General features: G+C 37.5%; 1 protein-coding gene across 3 annotated transcripts in view; it reads right to left on the bottom strand.

The window, feature by feature from the left end:
- The window catches only part of LOC306855799 (noelin-like), a 31,858-nt gene extending 10,828 nt beyond the window's left edge, over positions 1–21,030 (bottom strand). The window contains exons 1-4 of one of the 3 annotated variants that reach the window (XM_079394679.1): positions 20,598–21,030; positions 5,687–5,836; positions 4,511–4,666; positions 1,433–1,652 (exon numbers count right to left, since the gene is read on the bottom strand). In XM_079394679.1, coding sequence (XP_079250805.1) covers positions 1,433–1,652; positions 4,511–4,666; positions 5,687–5,836; positions 20,598–20,663 — 592 coding nt within the window. In that variant the 5' untranslated portion in view covers positions 20,664–21,030. Of the gene's footprint in view, positions 1–1,432; positions 1,653–3,514; positions 3,990–4,510; positions 4,667–5,686; positions 5,837–6,966; positions 7,483–20,597 lie in introns of those variants that run through there. The other 2 variants (XM_079394678.1, XM_079394680.1) reach the window with 2 other exon arrangements.
- Positions 21,031–22,951: the final 1,921 nt, after the last annotated feature.

A 22,951-nucleotide genomic window follows, 5' to 3' on the forward strand; every position in this document is an offset into this window, starting at 1 on the left:
ACGTGTTTAAGAAATCAGATTAGAGTGAATCAGAGAAAGGTGAGTTTAGGTTCTGATTTTGACTTCATTTCTCTTATAATCAATGTCTTAATTTGTACCCGATCTTTATAAATCGCTCTTTAGTTTGCTCTTAAAAATAAAGGTTCCAAAATTTTTTTTTTTTTTTTTTTTACAGTTGTGTCAGAAAAACCGGTTTCCTTTCAGTGAACAGTTCCATTTTTCTTAGTGTGAAAAACTGTTTCCACTATAATGAACCTGAAATAGAAAGCTCCCATTGATGTTAAAGGTTCTTAATGGAACCATGGATGCCAATAAAGGTTTGTTTATCTTTTATGTGCTTTTGAAAACCATCATGTATTGGTGCTTTGGAGAAAAGAGCAAGCAAAACACTTATCTTAACAACTATAATGTGACAAGAACTTTTTTTAATCTCCAAAGAACCACACAGAAAATCTGGAACTGGCCCAAATAGTTCTTGATCGGAAAGTTCTTTTAACCGGAGATGTTGATAAGAACCTTTATTTTTAAAAGCGCTGCTGGAAGTAATTAACGCTGCACCCTTGATTAACCATCAGATGTTTGTGACACATGGCAGCTCATACCCATAACTTTTTTTGGCTGTTACGTTAGAAAGTCCAATGTCTACTCGCGCACTTGGGTCGGTATATTTGTGACACGTTTAATCTGTGAATCTAGCTAAATCAGACAAAGTCGTTGTCTTCTCTCTGCAATGTCCTTGAAGAAAAAAATTATTCATAAATTAAGTAAATACTGCTTGTTTTAATTCTAAAATGATAGCTTTTCTTAAATTAAGACAACAAACATGTGGCATAATGTTAATTGCCACAAAAATAATTGGGGGGGGGGGGGTTGGAAGTTAACGGGGCCAATTTCAATTTCTGGAGTATTTACAGTAAGATTATCGTTTTATAAAATTAGTTCTGTTCTGTTTAAATGATCATTTTACCATTTTTAAACTTTTTCTACGCTGTTATTAATTCCAATATTTCTAGTATTTGTTAATTTATGTAATTTAATCTTTTTTTATTATTTATTTATTTACTACACGTCAAATTTGTGGATATGTGTGACAAATAAAATGTCAAACTTTTTCTCTATTTTTCATGCCAAAATTGTAAAATTGGACTTTACACACAAAATAATGTCAATGCCTATGGTTTACATCTTGTGGCTGTAATACTGAAACAGTGAGTGTTTTAACGTTTACAGATTGGCTCCATTCACTTCCATTAAAAGTGCCATAATTTTATTTTCCTAAACAAAAGAAGAAACAAGTGGACATTTTGTGGTGATCAACATAATGCCATAAATTGAGCTTATTTTATACTGTACCTGGAATTCAAACGATGTTGAGCCAGTATCATGTCTTAGGTAAACTTAGAAAGATAAACACATTTGTCGTGTGTCTTACCGAGCTTCTGCATGCACGCACGTAGCCGCTCCTCGAGACTAACCACGCGGGAGTGCAGGTCGTCGTAGTCGTAGGCTCCCATCTCCTGCTGGAGGAGGCTGAGGCTGGACGTCAAGTTCTGCACCTCCTCCTTAAACTGCTGAACCAGCCGCGCGTCCGCTTTGTACTCCTCCAGTACAGGGATCAGCGGACGCAGCTCCGCCATTTTTGCCTTTATGGCCTATAAGTATGTAACGTGAAAACATTGGAAAGTCTTGCCTAATGTACGTTCTGAAACCTGTCTGAACCCTTGCTGCCTCAATCTAGCTGTTGAACACTGTTGTGTATAGTGTGTTTGTTCATCTGGATACTTTTAAAATAAATGTTTCAAAGGGTTTTTACAGCCATTGGAGTTCTTATAGAAAACCATATCTGCCTCAAAGTATGTGGCCATCTAAACATCACACCAATGTGCTTCAATTTCAAAACCATTGGCATTTACAACGAGTTGAGACCCATTCACACCAAGGATAAAACTATAACGATAAAGATATCGTTCTCGAATTTAAAAGAATGGAAGAGTCCACACCACTTTTATAATAATAACAGCACAACTGAACAATGTCGTTGGAATCACTTACACAACGATTTTTCCAGCTGATGGACGATAAAAATATCAGCCAATCAGAATTCACCTGACTTTAAAGAGTGCAAGCGGACCACAGAACTGCAGTGTGCTTGTAATAAACAAAGTTATCATGCGTCTGTGTGGACGCTAATCGTTATAGTCGTCTTCATGACTATTGTTTATGGTGTGAATGAGCATGTTTTGCTTCATTGTTTTGCTTCTATAACAGTTTTTACTCTTCTGAGAAAGTTTTTCTAGATGCTAAAACAAGGATGCAGAGAGCATCAGTGAGGTCAAAAATCGATGTTGGATGAACGAAAAAGGTTGCAAAGGTCTTCAATGTTCAGGTCTGGGTTTTGTGCAGGTCAGTCCAGTTTTTCCCCACCAGACAACTGGATAAAACATTTTTTATAAACTTTGCTAGTGCAAAAAAGTTCTACTTTAAATGCTTGTTTACCCTTGTGAAAAAGAAGTGTGTTTTTTGTATAGAATTGAATTAATTGTATTGAAGGTGCACTTAAAGTCAGTTATTGTTTATGGTCGTACTTTGAAAAAATTCACTTTTTTCAATGTGTTGACTAACGTACACATAAAGTGCATGTAAAGTACTTGATAATAATTTTAACTATAGTGCGTTATTCAATGTTACGTTTAGAGTTAACATTTTTTGAAAATGTACTAAATCGCAATTTCATCATTACAAGGACCAATAAACAATGATATGATTTTAATTTACCATAAATGCCTGTCTGCACATTCAGCAGTACACTTTAACCATATTTCAGAGTATTTAAAATTGTATATAACAATGAACTTAAGTCCTATAATCACTCTAATTGCTTTTAATATAAATGCAAAACTAATACAGTTTAATTTAATTGTATATAACATGCAATTGCTGCAAGTGTCCGAAAATATTACATTCAACTCGCACTTGAGTATATTCTTAAGTAAATTATAATGTGTACTTATTTTTCACAAGGTAAAGAGACTGTTTTGCGCGTAGTCTTGATTTTATACATCTTTAAGTGATGTTGTAGAGGAACATTTTTTAACTTTAACGTGTCCACATACTTTTGACCATGTAGTGTATGCACTGATGCTTAAAAAATCCACGTTTGTAACAAATGATGCTAATATCAAGAACTTCAAATGTAATACAGACTTAAATTTGCATATAGCACCTCAGGAACCCTGAGAAATGGTTTTTAATAAGATGATTCTTTCCTGAAGTGCTTTAATAAACTAATAAAAACTTTTATTTTTAAGCTGTGTGTGTGTGTGTGCGCGTGTGTGCGCGTGTGTGCGCGTGTGTGCATGTGTGTGCGTGTGTGTGTGTGTGCACGTGTGCGTGTGTGCTTGTAGAGCCAGTGAGAGACCAGAGGCCAAGTTGCAGTAACACTACTCATATCCGTATATAAAAATTATATATCTACAAACAATTATCGACGAAATCAAGCGCTCTGAACACGGTAAACAATTGGGAAAAGACTTTATTTGTTGTCGTTTAGAATGCAACAGCAGAAAGGGACACATGCTGAAATTACAACTCACATACAACAATGTGATGTTAAGATTAAATTATTTACTTCAAAACGGCATATTACTTCAAAAACCAAAGACTCATAGTGACAAATAATAAGAGTAATAGATTAGAAAAATTAACAAAATACTAACAAAGATGAGAATAATAATGGTAGTAATAGTAATAATAATAGCAATATAACAATGAAACTAAATAAAACGTAACAGTTCTTTAGAGTAGCATGCAGGAGGAGATCTGATTGGTGGTTGGATAAGGGAGGGGGAGAAGTGTTTCTTACAGCTAATGTCGAATAGAATATGAGAATCGTGACATAAACAGCGTGACTGACGCCCACTTCAGCCAATTGTGGGTTACACCTGCCTCTTCTGGCCTCTGGCTCTCCTATCATGTCTTTATAGTTAGCCCTGCAAGCAAGAAACAACACACTCAGCACAGGGAGCTAACTCACTAACCTAGCTAACACATTCACGTGCTCTCACAGTCACACACGCACATCTCATGCACTCGCACACTCACACTTGTGTTACAAAGTGCAAACAAAATTACAGTCCATGCATGTGTCAGGTAGTATAGTGTGTGTCATGGAATGCTTTGATTGGTACATTATAGAAAAACGAAATGTGCAGATCCTTTATTATTAATATTTTATTTCATTTTTATATTTTATTTTTTTTATTTTAATAATTCATATTTCATTTAGCATTTTTTTGTTGGGAAATGTAAAAATACAAAAATGCAAATATTGCATTTGACCAAAAGGTCACTAATTGTTTGGATCGAATCAGACAGTTCTGCACATTTTGCAAAAATCACACAAGCATTTATAGGTGTGCATGCAATCTGCAGTGTTTGTGTATGAAAGTGTGGAACGATGTGTGCATTCGTGTGAAGTATGTGCACTGCTTACATTTAATTGTGTGTTTACCTTGTATTGCTTGGCGATGTTTTGTTTGTGGTTCTCCTCCACCTGTCTGAATTTGGTCTCCAGGCCACGGAGTTGATCTTCCATCTTCACAACATACTGCAGGTCCCTCTGGGTCCGCTGGTCCAATACTTGGATTGATTGCGTCATATTTTGCACCTAAAAATACACACGCACAAGTACCAGAGATTAAGTGGTTTTGTAAGTAAACACATTTCATATAATTCTTCTTCTTCTTATGTATATATATGACCATGGACCACAAAACCAGTCATATGGGTCAATTTTTTCGAAATTGAGATTTACACATCACCTGAAAGCTGAATAAATAAGCTTTCCATTGATGTATGGTTTGTTAGGATAGGACAATATTTGTCCGAGATACAACTATTGTTGTATATATATATATATATATGTATTGTATGTATATATATATATATATATATATATATATATATATATATATATATATATATATATATATATATATATATATATATATATATACATACACACACACACACACAGAGAGAGAGAGAATATTCAGTTTATTTTTTAAGTTTAGAATTTTATGGCAGATTATTCTTCAATTTGTTATTAAATTTGTTACATATTATTAAGTTTATACACTGAAATTAAATATTAAAATAAACATAAAATATCTAATAATAGAATGTATTATATCTATATATATATATATATATATATATATTTAATTTGTTACAACTACATATTTTACCAGATATAATTTTTTTTTTTTTCATTTTATATTTAATTTGTTATCCTCTCTTACAAAAAAATACTATTCTTACTTCCACTAAGCTTAAAATGATCTGATTTTGAAGAAACGTCTAACTATATTGACTCTAGTGACCTTCAGCAAACTAGCGAGTTCTGCAGCTATTCCACGTCTGCTAATGATTTGATGTGTCCGAGGAGTTGCATCACTGTCTTTCTGAGGAAAGGCTGTTTGCCTTCGTGCCAGCCGTGTTCCAGAGGAGCTCATTAACTCTGAGTTTTTGTATGCGAATAATATTGTTGTTAGGCTCATGCCTCTAGGTCACTTTGATCTCTAGAGGAAAGCTCTGGTTGTCATAGATTCTGTGTCTGTGGCAACTTTAGGTAGGTAACATGATGCCCAAGGGCAAACCAATAGAGCATTATGGGTCGGGAGGTCACCTTCTCCAGTAGCTGGCGGAGTTGTTTGGTGCGGGCGTCTCTTGAGCACATGGTCTGCTGAGGTGCGACGACCGTACACACACACCTGCCCTCGCTGTCCTGAGCCGAGCTGTACACCTGCCAGGACTCCTCTGGGTTAGCGGGTAAAACCTGACAACGAGAAATATTACAACATGTAAAGTTTATAGTTTCATTTATAATCCCAGACTTATTGGCATTACAAACACATGACTCAAGATAAAGCAAAATCCCATTTGCTTGTACCACGCCCACTTCCCCACCCTCCAATCAAAACACAGCGGCTTTAAATCAGTTTCATTCACGCACACAGTTTTGTAGTCTATTTGACTGACAGCTGTTAGAGAGAGGCAATCTATCCTGCTCAGCTGTGTCATTCTTGAACTGCTGTAGATTTACAGATCCAATCACAGTCTGTCTGGAGTTGGTGAGAGTGAGGGACAGATGGAGGATTGATGAACATCCGCTGATGCAGGTCTGGAGAATCCTAAATCTCCACACCAGTGGAATATGGAATAACACTACAGATTCTGTCTGCTTTGCAGTCTTTTCATGTTATGTTCCATTTTTAAACCCCATAGATTTTTGTTAATATTCAAAGTGATAGTACTATTAAAATTGTCCATGAAAGTGAAAAAGACTGAACCATGAAAGAGCTACACAACTGCGTTACATCTACAGAGTATTTGGTGATGAAGCCTATTTGTTCCATTCTTTATTCTATTTAACATAAGAATGTGCTAAAAACACGTTCTTGCGTTTGAAAGGGACTCAAGACGTGTTAAAACGCTATTTTATGTCTTTATGTCTTAGACCTCTTTGCTTCTTTCAGTGGGCTTTTCCATGCTTATTCTAGTAAAATCACGAAAAAATGCTCATATCTATTGACTTATTGCAGCAATTTTGGTTTATTAAAGTAAAAAAGTTGTATTAGAGCTAATTAGAACACAAAAACATTACGAATTGTAAAATTAATGAGCTGAGCGTTCGAAATCCCATGACATCACAATCAGCAGGTCAGTGAACGCCACTTTTTGAAACCGAGAAAGGAGGCGCGCACACGTTCCTGCACTGGAAGATTTTAAAGAATGGATGGAACAGAATGCAAAAGAATGAACATTTGTTTGCAAAAAGCGCTTTAAATGTGGAAAAAAGGGAATTGCGACGCGCTGCTTTATAGTGGAAATATTTTTGCATGGTAAAGGCTTAATATTTGAACTTTTCGTTTGAATATTCAGGGGAAATAATGACCCGAGACTTACTCCTATACTCCGGTCGGGATAGCCGCCCTGCGCCGCGGTCAGTTTGGTGGTGTTGAGCCCCACTAGTGATGGCAGTGTCTGGGACATCCAGTTGGTGATCATTGCCATGGTGCTGAGCACCACACCGATCTTCAGCAAAGGCACCGACATCTCTGCGCACTGACCCAAACTCTCATTCTACACAAGCCACCGGGGAACCGTAACGGCGAGCATCGCTGCCCGTGAGCGCCTCGTGCATACCATCATCCGCATCATCTCCTCTGACGGTCCCGGTTCGGATGGTCTCACAGTGCTCATCTTGATGTATGCCAGTGATTAAATGGAGTCCGGTGTTGTTAAAGTGATCAAAACTGGGCGATTGTGACCCTCGTCTCCGCGCTCTGCTCCCGTCTGGTGTCTTTTCCGTTATCCGTGCCTCTTTTGTGTGCGTTCACGCCCTTATTGGTCCGCCTTCCCCACGCAAGTGAATTACTCGGGATGGATTACAACTGCACACACCGACTGCTCTCCGTGGATGAGAAAGGAGGCGGCGCCACGCGTTCCTATATAAGGGAACGCGCGAACGCGTCAAGCGCTCCTCTGCTCACGAGACGCGCCACCGGGGATTTGCACTTGGCAACGAATCGCGTTAATGGCCCGATATTGTCACAGCCAAGCGCCCGGGACGGTTGTAAACCGAGCATCCCAATGTCACGCCCCGGTCCGGGTCAATGCGAGTGAAACGATCACATTTCTCCCGCGGGCCCATTATTACTGTTGCTCTATTGTAATGTCAAAACTGTGCAAATTATAAAAACGCTTTGAGGGGCGTCAAATTATCGCGCAACTAAAGTTTTCTCTTTGGTGCCAAACAGTTAACCATCTAGACGTTTTAAACAAAACATTTAAGCTTTTTTTGTGATTAAAATTGTAATATGTGAATCTATAATAAGGTAAAAAGGCCAGTTTTATAATTTTCCTATTCTATTCTGAATAAAAAGAAAAAGCGCAAGCAGCTTACTATTGTTATGGATACCGCTTCTTCAGGCAAAGGCGACTTGGTGCAATTATCCGACTTGTTGCAATTATCCGACTTGTAATGTCACTTGTTGTTACTGAATTAGACTTTAAATGCACACAGCTAAAGGGTTATTTTAACAAGCACCCTGTCATAAGTCACTTTTATCAGTGCTTTTTTATTCTGAAATAGTACCATGAAGGGACAAGATGTGTCAAGAGGACATTACTCATATAAGCGCCTGTGAAATAAATGGAAACATAAGTGGCATATTTGCTTGGAATCTCTTTATTGCAACCTTAAACATATGTAAATATCTGACATGCACATGTGTAGATGGATTTTATATATAAGAGGGTCCCGGAAAGGACCCGCCCTGCATGCATCCTACACATTCAGTGCCGTAAGTGCATTAATTCAGTTAGCATTAGAATGACTCGAGCGCCCCCGTGTTGTGATCTGCGGTACTGTGATGCAATTACACCCGACCATTTTCTGGCACTATGACAGAATGAGTTATGCAGTCTCATGCATCACTTGTTTAACACCTATTATTCACAGACCTAGACATGTCAGTGAGTAGTCGTGACACAGTAAGAGGTGCAAAACACGTCATAGTTAGATGTGCATGAATCGTGATACCAAAAATATTATATAAATATACTGGGGAAAACCGGGACTATGTGTCACACTTCTTAGCCCATAGAATATTTCTCAGGGTATGTTTATTTATTTATTTTTTAAGACAATTTTCGTGGAAGTTCAGGCTACATTAAATATTTTAATAATTATAGGCTACTGTTATTGCCCTGGGAAAAATAGATACAATTCATTTTGTACATTTAACTTTGTCCCCTGCACTCGGGCATTTTTTCACACTACATGGGGTAAAATGTCACAATGGGAGCCTGCTTTTTAAAACCGATTTGAGAATATTTTTTACAGTAGTTTGAAATATGAAATAAATTTTGATGAATAGGGACATCAAGTTTAAAATATATAGAATGTACAGTATGTGACAATATTCCCCAAAATACAATGTAGCAGGTGTGTGTTCCCCCTAAATAGAGAAGTTCAATTTAAAGAACAGAACCCGATAAATGAACCAGATTATAAATCCTAAATAAACTGCTAAATAAACTGGCATGAATATGTCAAAGGTATGGCCCTTTACGTAGACTGACCTTTGAGTGAGAGAGAAACAGGCTGAGAGATATTCGGGGAGTATCAGGCATCCAGTTGTGTCTCTGTCAGCATATCCAACCTCACTTTAATAAAACATCACACAGAAAGCATCCAAAACACTGAATCTAGGGCAGTTATTCTTTCTGGGCCTGTCACTGTCTGTTACATACACATGCACACACACTTTTTGGTTTGTGGATCCACAATGATCCGGTTCTGCCATCATTTACTCATCCTCATGTCCTTAGAAACCTGTATGATTTCCTGTATAGTTTCCCGTAGAACACAAAAATAGTTATTTATAACCTTTGAATATTCAAAGTGTTCTTTTCCTTACAGTGTAAGTGAATGGTGACCACAGCTGTCAGTCGAGTTTGAAATGTCTGAAAAGACTGAAATTTCAAGCTGTTCCTTTCACAAAGCTATGGTGTGACTTGAAATTTAATGCACAACTTGACGTAACTACTTTTTTAAAGGAATAGTTCACCCAAAATAAGAATTTGCTGAAAATTTACCCTCAGGCCAAGATGTAGACAAGTTTGTTTCTTCATTAGCACAGATATGGAGATCTATAGCATTACATCACTTGCTCACTGGAGTGGTGTGGATTATTGTGATGTTTTTATCAGCTGTTTGGACTCTCATTCTGACGGCACCCATTCACTGCAGAGGATCCGCTGGTGAGCAAGTGATGCAATGCTACAATTCTCCTAATTTACTGAAGAAACCAACTCATTTACATCGTGGATTGCCTGAGGGTGAGTACCTTTTCCGCAAATTCTCATTTGTGATATCTTTATGTTTTTTCCCTAATTTTTACAGTTCAGCTTTCACTGTATGGAAGTGAGCAGCTCAGTCATTCTGCTAAACGTCGCCTTTGGTGCTCCATGGAAAAAATCAGAGGTTGGATCAACACGAGGGTGAGTAAATGATTCATTTCCATTTTTAGGTAAACTGTCCCTTTAAATCTCTTCTGAACATGTCATCCCTATAGGTAACATGGTTACCATCCTGCGCTATGGTTGCGTTTTCATGTGAGCAGATGGAGAGAGACAAAAGAGAGATGGAGTGAATGAGTGATAGAGCTATAGAAATAGAAGGTCACTTCAGCACAAATCACTCTGGGCTTGAATTTGTTTGGCCTTGAGATCACTCAGCGTGTGTGCCAATGAACAATGCAACTTGACTCTCATTGGCTTGTTTTTATTTCAGAGATTGATGAGTAACATATCAGCGCACATGGTAGGACTGTGTTTTGCATAAAAATAGTGCAGCACAGACTTTTAGAACGCTCTCAATGTTTGGCTGACCTTGTGTCACGGCCTCGGACTTGTAAGCGGCAAAAAGATACTTATCTACAAATTAGTGCCCTTGGGAGGTTGCTTTTTCATTTTTGATGGAACATTTGGTCTCGTTAGTTCTCTCTAAACTCTCTGAACTTGACCGTGTTAATTAAATACTTGTTTCAAACCTATATTTCTTTCTGGCTTCTGATAAAAGCTGAAATTCTTTTAATTAAAAATCTGTACTAAATAATACTTTTCAATAAAGCAGTTTTTGGCTAATGAATCAAACAATCAAACTTAATGCCAAACGTCTATGCTGATTAATTTATGCAACACCAGGAACTTAACTGAGTTTATTAGCTTTTTCTCTATACACATTAACACTAGAATAAACATGAAAACAGAGTTTTCTGTGAGTTGTTTCATGGAATTAAGACAACAAATTGAAAATTAAGCTTGGATTGTGGTAAATTAAGCTGCAAACTGATCAACTAATCAACATTCAACCTCAACCGATGAGGATATAGCTAAACCTTAAAGGGATTGTTAAACATTATCGTCATTTGTGAAGCTTGACAGAATCTGCTAACGTTTAGTTTCATTGGAAATTAGCAGCATGAACATTCTGCTAAGCAGCTACATTTGTGTTCAACAGAAGAAAGTCAATCATATGGGGTTGGAGCGACATGAAGGTAAATACATATATTTTTTAAGTTTTCGTCAATGAACAGCTTCTTTAATCTATGGAAGTCTGTTTCTGCCACTGAATAAAAAATGTGATTTGCTCATTTTTATCTCGCAATTCTGACTTATTTCCTCAGAACTGTGTTTATATCTTGCTATTTTGACTCTACAACACACAATTGTTAGTTATAAAGTCAAAATTATTAAACATAAACTTGCAATTGTAAGAAAATAATTTTTTATTCTCATTATTGGGATTTATAACTCAATTTATATTTCACAATTCTGACTTTATTTCGCACAACTGCGAGTTTATATCCTGCAATTCTTACCATATAACTCGAAATTGTGTTTATATCTCATAATTCTGAGAAAAAAGTCATAATTGCATGTTTATATCATGCAAATTTGAAAAAAAAGTCAGAATTGCGAAATGTAAACTCACAATTGCAAGGAAAAAGTCAGAATTGTTAGATATAAACTTGAAATTATGGAGTTAGAAAAATTGCATGTTATAGAGTCAGAATTGCGACATAATAAACTCACAATTTTTTTATTTTCTGGTGCACCCTCATGTTATTTGTTTTTTTTTTTTTTGTCATTTTTGAAGGTTGACAGCATCCGTTGACATTCACTTTGTTTTTGTGGCCAATAAATGACATGAGGGTGAGTATAACCTTTTTTTATTTGTGGGTGAACAGCTTCTTTAATTCTGTACAAACACATGGATTAGTTTTACAAAAGCGCTGATCTGTTTGGTCAGGTGCATATTGCTATTAATTCTAAAACAAGATATACAGGAAACGTCTGATATGAATGTTTTATAGCTGCGTTCTCTAAGGCAGCAGCGATCAATTTTACTTTCATCAACGTGAGAGCAGCAAAACCCTAATCTCGAGCTGGGATTCCCTTTAACACTGTTCTTTCTGCTTTTTATCATCTTTTAATAATTCATGTGTAGGCTGTGCAATTTCTGCAGCCCCCAGCAAAACGATAATATCCTGGAGATCAGGAGCGCTGTATGACGATTGGTTCAGAATGTACCAGCAGAAACCATCTGAGCTGTTGGACAGAAGGAGACTGTGGCAGCAGTAACTCATCTGTAATGGTCCACTGTAAAGCCTTCAGCTTGAGGCTGAGTGTAAAAAAACAGTCCAACACGATATGAGTGATTTATCAATCGGTCTGTGCTGGAGATCTCCCCAGTGGTTCTGCAGTGTGGAGAGGAGGAGGAGGAAGAAGTAAAGTCCATGTTTTTAGAAGTTTTCTTCTGCAGAATTTCAAATGGTCTGCCTCGTGGTGCCCATGGTACTGCAGAGGTGTTTGGAACGGAGCCCTGCTGTTTGAACACTTACTCTCCCCTACCCCTGCGCCTCCTCCTCTGCCTCTCCAAGCAGTCTGTTCTTCCTGCTGTTTTCAGTGGTAGTTTACAGAATATCCGTCGGCAGAAACAAACATAGCGATTTATTTTGTGATTTAGGAAAATGTTGTTTTATATCTTGGTAAAAGGAAGGAGAGCAATGTGTGTTTGTGTGTGTGAACAGATGGTAGATTTTTACATTTCCTTGAAGAAAATGAGTGGTGCTTGGCTGTGCAAATTTCACAGGCGAGTTTAAAGGCTGTTTTGGGTGGTTACCAGGGTGGTATAATGGTACCAAGCCAGTTGCTATGAAGTTGCTAGGGTGTTCTGAGTATTTACCAGGACCTTTGGCATGATTCTAAACTGTACGTAGTAATGTTAGGGTGTTTTGTTGGTTGTTTTTATTTGGTTGCTAGGGTGTTTTGGGTGGTTGCCAGGGCGTTGTTATGCTACTAAAGTGTGCTTTAGCACTATGTCAGTTGCTATACAATTGTTAGGGTGTTCTGAGTACTTGGCAAGAACATTGTTATGATTCTAAAGTGTACTTAGTGATTGTTAATGCATTGCTAGGATTTTTGTTGGTTGTCCGTATGTTGGGATTTGGTTGCTAGAGTGTTCTGAGAGGTTGTTGTGCTAATAAAGTGTGTTTAGTGATTTTATGTTGCTTTGCAGTTGCTAGGGTGTTTTGATAAGTTGCCTGTGTGTTGCAGTTGGGTTGCTAGGGTGTTTTGGGTGGTTGCCAGGGAATTGCTATGCTAATAAAGTGTGCTTTAGTACTAAGTCAGTTGCTATGCAGTTGCTAGAGTGTTCTGAGTATTTGCCAGGGTCGTTGCTATGATTCTAAAGTGTATTTAGTGATGTTAGGGTGTTTTGTTGGTATTTGGTAGCTAGGGTGTTCTGGGTGGTTGCCAGGGCGTTGCTATGCTACTAAAGTGTGTTTAGTGATTTTATGTTGCTTTGCAGTTGCTAAGGTGTTCTAAGTGGTTGCCAGGGCTTTTGATATGATTCTAAAGTGTACTTTGTTATGTTTGTGTTGCTCAGGTGTTTTGAATAGTTTGTATTTTGGTATTTGTTTGCTAGGATATTTGTGGTGGATACCAGGGCATTGCTATTCGGATAAAATGTTTTAGTGAATGTGTGTTGCTTTGCACTTACTAGGCTGTTTTGAATAGTTGTTTGTGTGATGCAATTTGATTGCCAGGGAGTTTTGGGTGGTTCCCAGAGTGTTGCTATGCTCCTAAGGTAGACTAAAGCCTGGAATACACTACGCGATTTTTGCCCTGATTTCCCCCCGATTTTATAGACGCTAGCTGAGGAAAGTCAGAGCCAGTCTGCAGATTACAGCCGACAGAAAATCCCGTAGTGTATGATGGGCACAGATTCAGATTTTTTAGCTTCAGACTTTTATTCTATCCAGTCGGAGGATATCAAACATGTTTGATATTTTCAGCCGATTTTAGAACGCATATGTTTTCATTTGTCATGCGTCTCCTAGCAACAGGGCGCACGTTTTTTGTAAATGATTGTATAAAGTTTGTTGTAATCGGAACAACTTTAAGGTCGGGTAGTGTATGATCTTCAGTCACGTTGTGTATGATGCCCAGTTTTCCTTTGTCACTATTTAAATAGTCGGTAAGTGTATGATGCCTAATGTTTTAAAAATCTGAACAAATTTTAAAAGTCGTGAAGTGTATTCCAGCCTTTAGTGAATGATAGTGTTGCTAGGGTGGTCTGAAGGGTTGTTAAGAGTGTAATTTGTTAGTATTTGGTTGCTAAGTGTCCTTTAGTTATTGTTAATATTTTGCTATGCAGTTTCTAGGGTGTTCTGAATGGTTGTTAGCATATTGCCTTTTGACTGCTTTGTTGCAATTTTTACCGATTATTTTTTTTACTGATTTTTACTGATTTTGATAATGAACATAAATTTACATCTGCATCCTAACTCAAACTACTACTGTCAACTCAATGTCAAATGTGCATTTCTAAGAGACAAAAAAAAGGCACCGGTGGAGGTGCGTCAGGCAGCAATGCCCAGCATATATATGTATGTATGTGTGTATGTGTATATATATATATATATATATATATATATATATATATATATATATATATATATATATATATATATATATATATATATATATATACACATACATACAGAGCTGGGTAGATTACTTACAAACTGTAATCCGTTACTGATTCCAGATTACATGACAAAAATTGTAGTCAGTAACGTAATCCGTTACATTACAAATGTTAGGTAATATAATCAGATTACTTTTACATTTACATTTATTCATTTAGCTGACGCTTTTATCCAAAGCGACTTACAATGGCTATATATGTCAGAGGTCGCACGCCTCTGGAGCAACTAGGGGTTAAGTGTCTTGCTCAGGGACACATTGGTGTCTCACAGTGGATTCGAACCCGGGTCTCTCACACCAAAGGCATGTGTCTTATCCACTGCGCCATCACCACCCCGCCAGATTACCAAGTAATCTAAAAATTTTAGATTACTTTTAGATTACTTTTGATTTAACTTGTTTATCACATTGATTTAAATAGTATTATCTTGTACCATAATGATGTAAAAAATGCAAAGAGTAAGAAAACTTATAACATGAAGTGCATTAAACATTATATTACATCAAAGTTTCCCAAACCAGGGTTCGTAAAGGAACTGCAGGGGGGTTGTGAGTTTAATGAAAAGCTGACAATTAATTAAATCATAAAAAATTTAAATGAAAATAAATCATTTTAAAACAAATTCCCTTTCGAGAAAAGTCTGATTAAGAGTATTTTAAAATGTAATTTACTCTAATTACAAGTATTTAATTTTTGGAATCTGATTACGTAATCCAGATTACATGTAATCAGATACTACCCAGCTCTGTATATATATATATATATATATATATAATGGCGCTCAGTTTAGCATGTGTGTACGTAGGGGAGGCCCATGAAAAAAAGATTGGGAACCACTGTATTAGATGTATTGGTTGCTAATATTTTCTCACTCGCTAAGGTTTCTTAGTGGCCAAGATTAAAACAGCCTGGCCTATAGTCTCTATAATACCCTGGTCACTGGATATTATATTTCTGATTGTTAAAAAGTAACAACACACTTTTTCGAATTATTCACTGTCTTTAACACAGAAGGGACAGTCAATGTGTCTCTGCATCCTCCTGCTGTCTGTCAGTCTCTTTCTTTACAAAACAGTAAACACACACACTTGCCCTTTCACAGTTCAGATGCTACAGAATTATATGATTGACAACACAAGCATAAAGATTGAGCGCATGCTGATGATAGGTCTGTCTTGCTATCGATTGGAGATTTCAAAAAATGTGTGTGCATGTGATTCATGGATTGTTAGAGAGAAACAATGAGTGTCACTGCTGGTGAAATGACATCATATAACAGTTTGTGTTTCCTTTTAAACGCGTACATACACTTTCCTTTTATCTCCCTTTCATACTCAAAACCAGACACAATTGATTAAAGGCAGAGCCATTACTAATATGATAATACTTCTCATCCACAGGCTAGATTATTCTCTTCTGTGAGAGCGTAGTGATGACCTTTATCTCCACGAAGGTGATAAGACCATAGAAGACGCGTATCTTTACCGTGGTAATCAAGAACTAATCTCATTCATTCTATAGCTGGGGGAGAAAGAGACATTATCCTCACTCTCACTCTCTCTCTCTCTCTCTCTCTCTCTCTCCCTCTCGTAAATGGAAGTTTGAATGGATTCTACATTTGGACTTGGGCTACATACTGAAATACGATTAGGACATTAACACAAATTGAAAAGACAGCATAAGCACCACTGGGAACAGAAGCATAATTCCAACTGAAACTAAACGTGCATGTGCCCTGTCAGAATTATTAGCTAAGTGTTAAATACAGCTTTATATAATGTACAGTATATATAATTTATTTTAATTAAATTTCTTTTAAATTAATTCCAATTAAAAAAATTTTTTTTACTTGTTTGTTAGTTTTTTAATTATATATATATATATATACTGTGTATGTATATATATATATATATATATATATATATATACTGTGTATATATATATATATATATATATATATATATATATAAAATGCAAATACAAATATATAAATATTACTAAAAGTAAAAACTACAACAAAAAACAGGTGCACCTGTTGCATATCATTTACTTCTGTCATTCTGAGAAGTACGTTCTGTCATTATGGCTTCATGTCACAAGACCATTTTCAATACAGAAGAATTCATGATGATCCCTGGCTGTCAAGTGTAGTTGTGATTTTATGTGGTTTAGAGACTATGAAATCATCTGACGATTGCAGTTTGCTTTCCTGTGTTAACTTTTTCCTTTGAAAACAGGACATATGGGCGGGACATATCTGACATACAAATAAAGAGCTACCCATTTATTAGAAATGAGGACAATTCTTTGGTCTTATGTCTCCTAGGACTTTAAGTGGTACATGATGCTCCTGGCTAGGAAGATCTGATGCTCATCTCTATTCTGCATATGTCTGAAAGTTCCTGTCAAACAAACTCAAATCAGCGCGGTGCTTTGCATGATCACACAGTGAGGGGTCATCTTGTGTAATCTGGCCAACTCAGTGCTTTAATACAGTAGTTTTAGATCTATTAGGCCCTCTAGAAAAACTGCTGGATGGATCAATTTGAATCTAATCGATGGTTGGCGCATAACTTGGACAGGGGAAATATTTTGTTTTCTGACCTAAATTATGTTACTGATTTTCAAATGAGATCAGTTTAGACTTCATTCTGTCAAACTGTTTCAGGTTAGGAACTAGTTGATAATGAGTGGGTGAAATGATGGAGGTGTTTAGCAAATCTGTAGTATGAGATCCATCAGCTGTTCTGTGGGTGGTGTTATGGGCTTTTTTTCTATGTGGTGTTCAGTGAGTGATGTTTAGTAGATGTTCAGTGAGTGGTGTTTCCATTTAGGAGATGTTTTGTGGGTTGTGTATAGTAGGTGTACTTCTTGAGCTTTTGAGTTTTGGTTCAGCCGCTGATGGTAAGTGGGTTTTAAAGGGTTAGTTCACCCTAAAATGAAAATTATGTCATTAATTACTCATGTTACCCTCATGTTCATCTTCGGAACACAAATTAAGATATTTTTGATGAAATCGGAGAGCTGTCTGACCCTCCATAGACAGCAACGAAACTTAAATGTTCCCAGGTCCAGAAACGTAGTAAATACATTGGTAAAACTGTCCATGTGACATCAGTGGCTCAACTTCAGTTTTGCGACGCTACGAGAATATTTTTTATTTTTATTTTGCCGATGTCCTGCAAAGTTTCGCTCCAACCCTGAAAAAAAACCTCACTTGCCTGTAGTCCTAGTAATTCTGAAGACCTTGATTAGCTTGTTCAGGTGTATTTGATTAGGGTTGGAGATAAACTCTGCAGAACAGCGGTACTCCAGGACCGACGCTAGAGAATAAAAAAAACTCTTTGAGGAACTCAAGTAGACTCTCCTTTGACATTAATCCATAAAACTCTTAGGTTTCTAAACATAACCTTTATTTTTTAAGAGTGTTGAATCCAGTAATAAAGCGCGTAGGCCGTGCTCAGAACAGAAAATGGGCCCGGTGACTCATCTCAACTCCTCCTAAACACACACAAACTGAAAGCCAACTCAATTTCCACAGCGCAATTATCAAACAATGACAATTTCCTGAGTTTGAAACTAGATCACTGCATTTGTGAGAGACAAGCATATGACTTTGTCCCGACATGCATTTGCTCACAACTGTGCTCCTAAGGTACTTCATGTGTTTAATTTAACACTGACAGTAGCCAAATTGAATCCCAGAATGCTGTTTTTGTCCTTGTGTATTTATGGGACAGTTATGATTTCTGGATATGAAGTGATTGTATATGAAATGTCTTTCATCTAATACTTGAATGCATTTGATGTGTTTGTGTATATGTTGCGAGGTCTTCTCAATCCCGGCTAAAGCTGAGGAAAATGCCAAATTGTTACCGATTCAATGGGCCGTAAATCTCCGAGATGAGAAGATGAACAGAGCCACGCGGCGGTAATTGATGGGTTTGGCAGAGTCAGTTTGAGATTTACTTGCGCGCACATGCCGAGTAAGCATGCTGCCCCGCTGCGAGCCTAATGCAACATTTACACAGGCTGTACGGTTCACATGCTCATCCTTTCTGATCAATATGAAAATACATGCTACAGTGAGATGCTGGTTAAAGTAATAACTGAAGCGTGAAGAGCTCTGTTTGCATATGTAGGAGCCAAGAACACTGCGCACTGGGTAATGTTAGTAAGAGCGGCCAAATGCTCTTCAATTCTCTAGTGCAAAGCTCTAGTTTCTTTTTGTAACACTTTACCATATTAGTGTCCGTTTTACCAGGGATGTACACCTTTGGGGGAGATGCCATATTCAATATGACATGAATAAAAGTAAAGAACACTTACAGGTTGTATTGTTTTGGTATGTTCAATTGTCACAGCCCCTGAGTTTTTTTTTTTTTTTTTTTTGTGTCTCTTTTCAGTGTTGCATTGCTGAACAATTAAAATAAAGATAGAGGTACAGTTTAACCCATTAAACACTATACATCAACAACATATTTTCATTCATGCACAATTAAATATGGCATATGTCCCAAGGTATGTTCTGTATTCGTTCCCTCTCTTTCTGCGAAATAATCTTAATCAGGCTCTGTTATGTGCGCACTTTCGAATTATTCCTACTCTCTTTCATGTAATTAGTAGTGCTAATAATAGCAATGTGCAATTACAGCTCTACAAAATGTGAAGTGCATTAATATTACTTAGCACGTCCCAAATTCTGTTTGGGGTCTCCCAAGGCCTTCAATAGCTCAAAAACGTACTTATATCAGCTTGATACTCATTTTGCGCTAGTTATATATGTGAGCTTGTTATAACACACTTTAAACATCATTTAGGTCTCAGAAACATGAGTAAATGCAATGAAATGCAACATAAAATACAGTTCTGCTAGATTCCTTTTGTGTTTTTTCTAATGTATACTTTCAATGCTCAAAATGACCCCAAACAGAAGCATTTGGTCACAATTCTGAAAAGGTGTCCTTGTTAAGGTGTAATTATACATTTAATTATTGAGTGATATTAATTAACTACTTGTATTTACTATATGGTTAGGATTAGGGTTTGGCTTAGGGTTACTTGCATGTAATTATGCATAATTTGTTGTTATTATAATAGCAAGAACATGTAACATGTAACAAGGACACCTTAAAATAAAGTGTTACCAAAGCTTATTTTCACTATTGTTATTTTTACACTGACAGAAGTGGAGTCCTTGGGACCCCAAGAAAAGACTGCAAAGTCAGACTAAACAATAGATGAGGGTTGAATACGCAGAAACATAAATGTTTGCTTTAATACATGAGGTGTAAATACGTAAATAACGCGCTTTTCGTGCACCTTTGTCGAGCGTGATTGTTACTCCTGTTTGCTGTGAGCTGTAATTGAGTATAAGCGTGGACTCTTCATATCTCTGGGCTTGTAATCCCATTCGTTAATCTCTTCTGCCCATTAATTGGGCTAATTCACCACAGTCGGATCTGTGTTAGGTGTGTGTGTGTGTGTGTGTGTGTGTGTGTGTTTGTGTGTGTGTGTGTGTGTGTGTGTGTGTGTGTGAGAGAGAGAGAGAGAGAGAGAGAGAGAGAGAGAGAGAAAGAGAGAGTGTGTGTGTGTGTGTGTGTGTGTGTGTGCATGTTTATGTGGTTTATGAGGACACAAATTTTTATAATGACATGACAGAGGTATTACAATATGAAGGTGGTTTATGAGGACACTGCCTATGTCCCCGTAATTCAAAAGGCTTAAAAAACATACTAAATGGTGTTTTTTTGAAAATCTAAAAATGCACAAAGTCTCCTGTGAGGGCTAAGTTTAGGTGTAGGGTTGGTGTAGGGCAATAGCACACACAGTTTGTTCAGTATAAAAACCATTACGCCTATGGAGAGTCCCCATAAACCACAAAAACCAACGTGTGTGTGTGTGAGAGATAAAGAGAGAGAGTGTGTGTGTGTGTGTGTGTGTGTGTGGGAGGTAAAGATGGCGATAGACCTACTTGCGTGAGTTCCGTGCCCATCAGCACCAGCACGATGAGACTCAAGAGCTTGTTCACGCGCTGCATCTCGCGCCTCCGCTCGCTCGGTCTCGCTCTCGCATGCAGATCCGGTCCGGTGCCTCGTTAAGACCCGCTCGTCGGTGCTCTCTCCTCGCTCCTCTGTCCCCGGTTCTCGCTGCTCTCTCTTTCTCTCTCTCTCTCTTCTCAGCAACGGAATGACAGAGAAACAGCACTCGGTCTCGTGCAGCCGTCTCTGGGCATCTCGCGCGCGGAGCGTCGTCTCTCTGCCTCCCTGCGACTCCCGTCCCGTTCCCGTTAAATGAGCGGCTCCGGAGGTCTAGCGTCACGCAGGGAGGTCTGGTTAGCCCCAAACTTTGTGTGTATCTCGTTGTGTGAGGCAGAGAGATTGGGGAGCGCGAGCGCGAGCTGTCCTAGGTGCTGAAACCGGATGTGACATACGTGGGAAATAAAACGGGGATGAGCGAGAGGAGGAAGAGCGAGACTGAGCTAATTGGTCGAACCTTGAGCGGCGTCAAAACAGACTTAATGCACTTGTTAAGGACATTTTATCTGCAAAAGGCGTTTGAAACGAAGGATAGCCTAGGCTACAACGTATTTCAAACGAAATTAGATGAGCCTAAGAGACGCCTTTAAAAACTTATAAAAAATTATATCAACCTACACCTGACAGCAAACAAGACTTGGGAGTTTTATGTTTTTTTGTTGTTTTGTATGATTAATTGTAATAATATTTCATAATATTCAGTTTTACTGTATTTTTTATTAAATAAATGCAGCCTAGGTGTGCATGGCATAAGTTTGACCTCTAACATTTTGGCTTAAGCCACACTTACTGTAAATTATATATTGACTTAATTGCATTAGGTAACAAAATATAACACCAAGTGACATTTATCTTGAAGAAAGTGAGCACACAACACTTTTCAAGCAAAACTTTTAACACAAAGAAGTTTAGGGTGTAAGATATACTGTTCCTCTAAATTCTAAAGTTACAAGTCATTGAGCAAAAATGAAGAAAATTAAAGTCATTCCTGAGAAAAGATGCTGCGGCATTTGTCAAGATGCCATGTGAATTGATATTTTATCATCTTTGCAATAAAAATCTGACATTTTAAGTATCCAAATATATTTTGGGGTCATTCTATGTGTGTGTGTGTGTGGAGAAAGATTGTGGTCAGTTTGCAAGATTTATATTATAAATAGCAGCATTATTCCAGTTCTATGCATTATTGATTGGTGTGTGGAAGCTATTATGGCAAATTTATATGCCTTTATTTCACTGCAGAAATGACGAGTAATGTGTTCAGCCCGTATAAGACATTAGACTAACAACCATGTAGATAATATAGTAAGGTGTTTAAAAATATGATTAAATATTAACATGATTCATATCAGCAGTACAGGGTTTAATATAATTATGAGAAGGCTACATTTTAGGATTCAGTAGAAGCATTTATTAATAAGCATTGTGTTAATGCTTATTAATAAAATCATAGCAGGTGCTTTTCTAATTAAATAAACTCACATCTTTGTGACCAACGAAGGTGTGCAGAAGGTAAAATATGTATTGGTGTGTTTATGGCATGACAAAACACATGTAAATCTATGTAGTGCAGCTTATGTTGTATATGCAATTTTGCTTTTGCCATTAATCTTCAGTGGATGATTTCTCTAGCTGCATTACAACAATATTGGCTCTGTTTGCAAAGGAAGTTTTAATTCCTTTGGAATACAAAATGATTTAAATTAGACAAGCCTGGTTATCTGCTTTGTTTGTCTGAGCTGGTTTGCCAAAATGTTGGGTGACGTCACCATTCAAACATTTGGCAGCATATTTATTCAATTAATTAAAACATTTATAACAGGTTCTGTTGCCGAGCAACACGCCAGCTTGCTGGTCTATTGATATTGGTTGTGCAATGAGAAAATTAACATTTCATTGATACACAATGTATCTGTAAATTTGTGGATTCAGATGGCAACTGTTACGGGGCTGACGAGACGTGAGACATGCGGATCCATATGCAAGGCTTTATTATTAAACATGGTCAGAAAACAGGCAGGGTCAGACAGTGGCAAACAGGTATGGCAGAGGCAAGACAGAGCAATCCGTGGAACAAGCGAGGGTCGACGATCGGCGTACAATATCCAGACAGGGCAAGGCAGAGAGATAATCCAATAAACACGGGCAGGGTCAGACACGGCAAGATAAACAAGGCAAGACTCGGAAAACTAGGACTAGAAAACGCTTTGTAAGGTAGACTGGCTAACAATACTCGGCGGTGAGCAAGAGCAAGGCCCAGGCTTAAATAGAGTGATGGTGATTGTGAAAT

Source organism: Barbus barbus, assembly GCF_936440315.1.
Source record: "Barbus barbus genome assembly, chromosome: 36".
In the NCBI taxonomy this organism is placed as follows: Eukaryota; Metazoa; Chordata; class Actinopteri; order Cypriniformes; family Cyprinidae; genus Barbus; species Barbus barbus.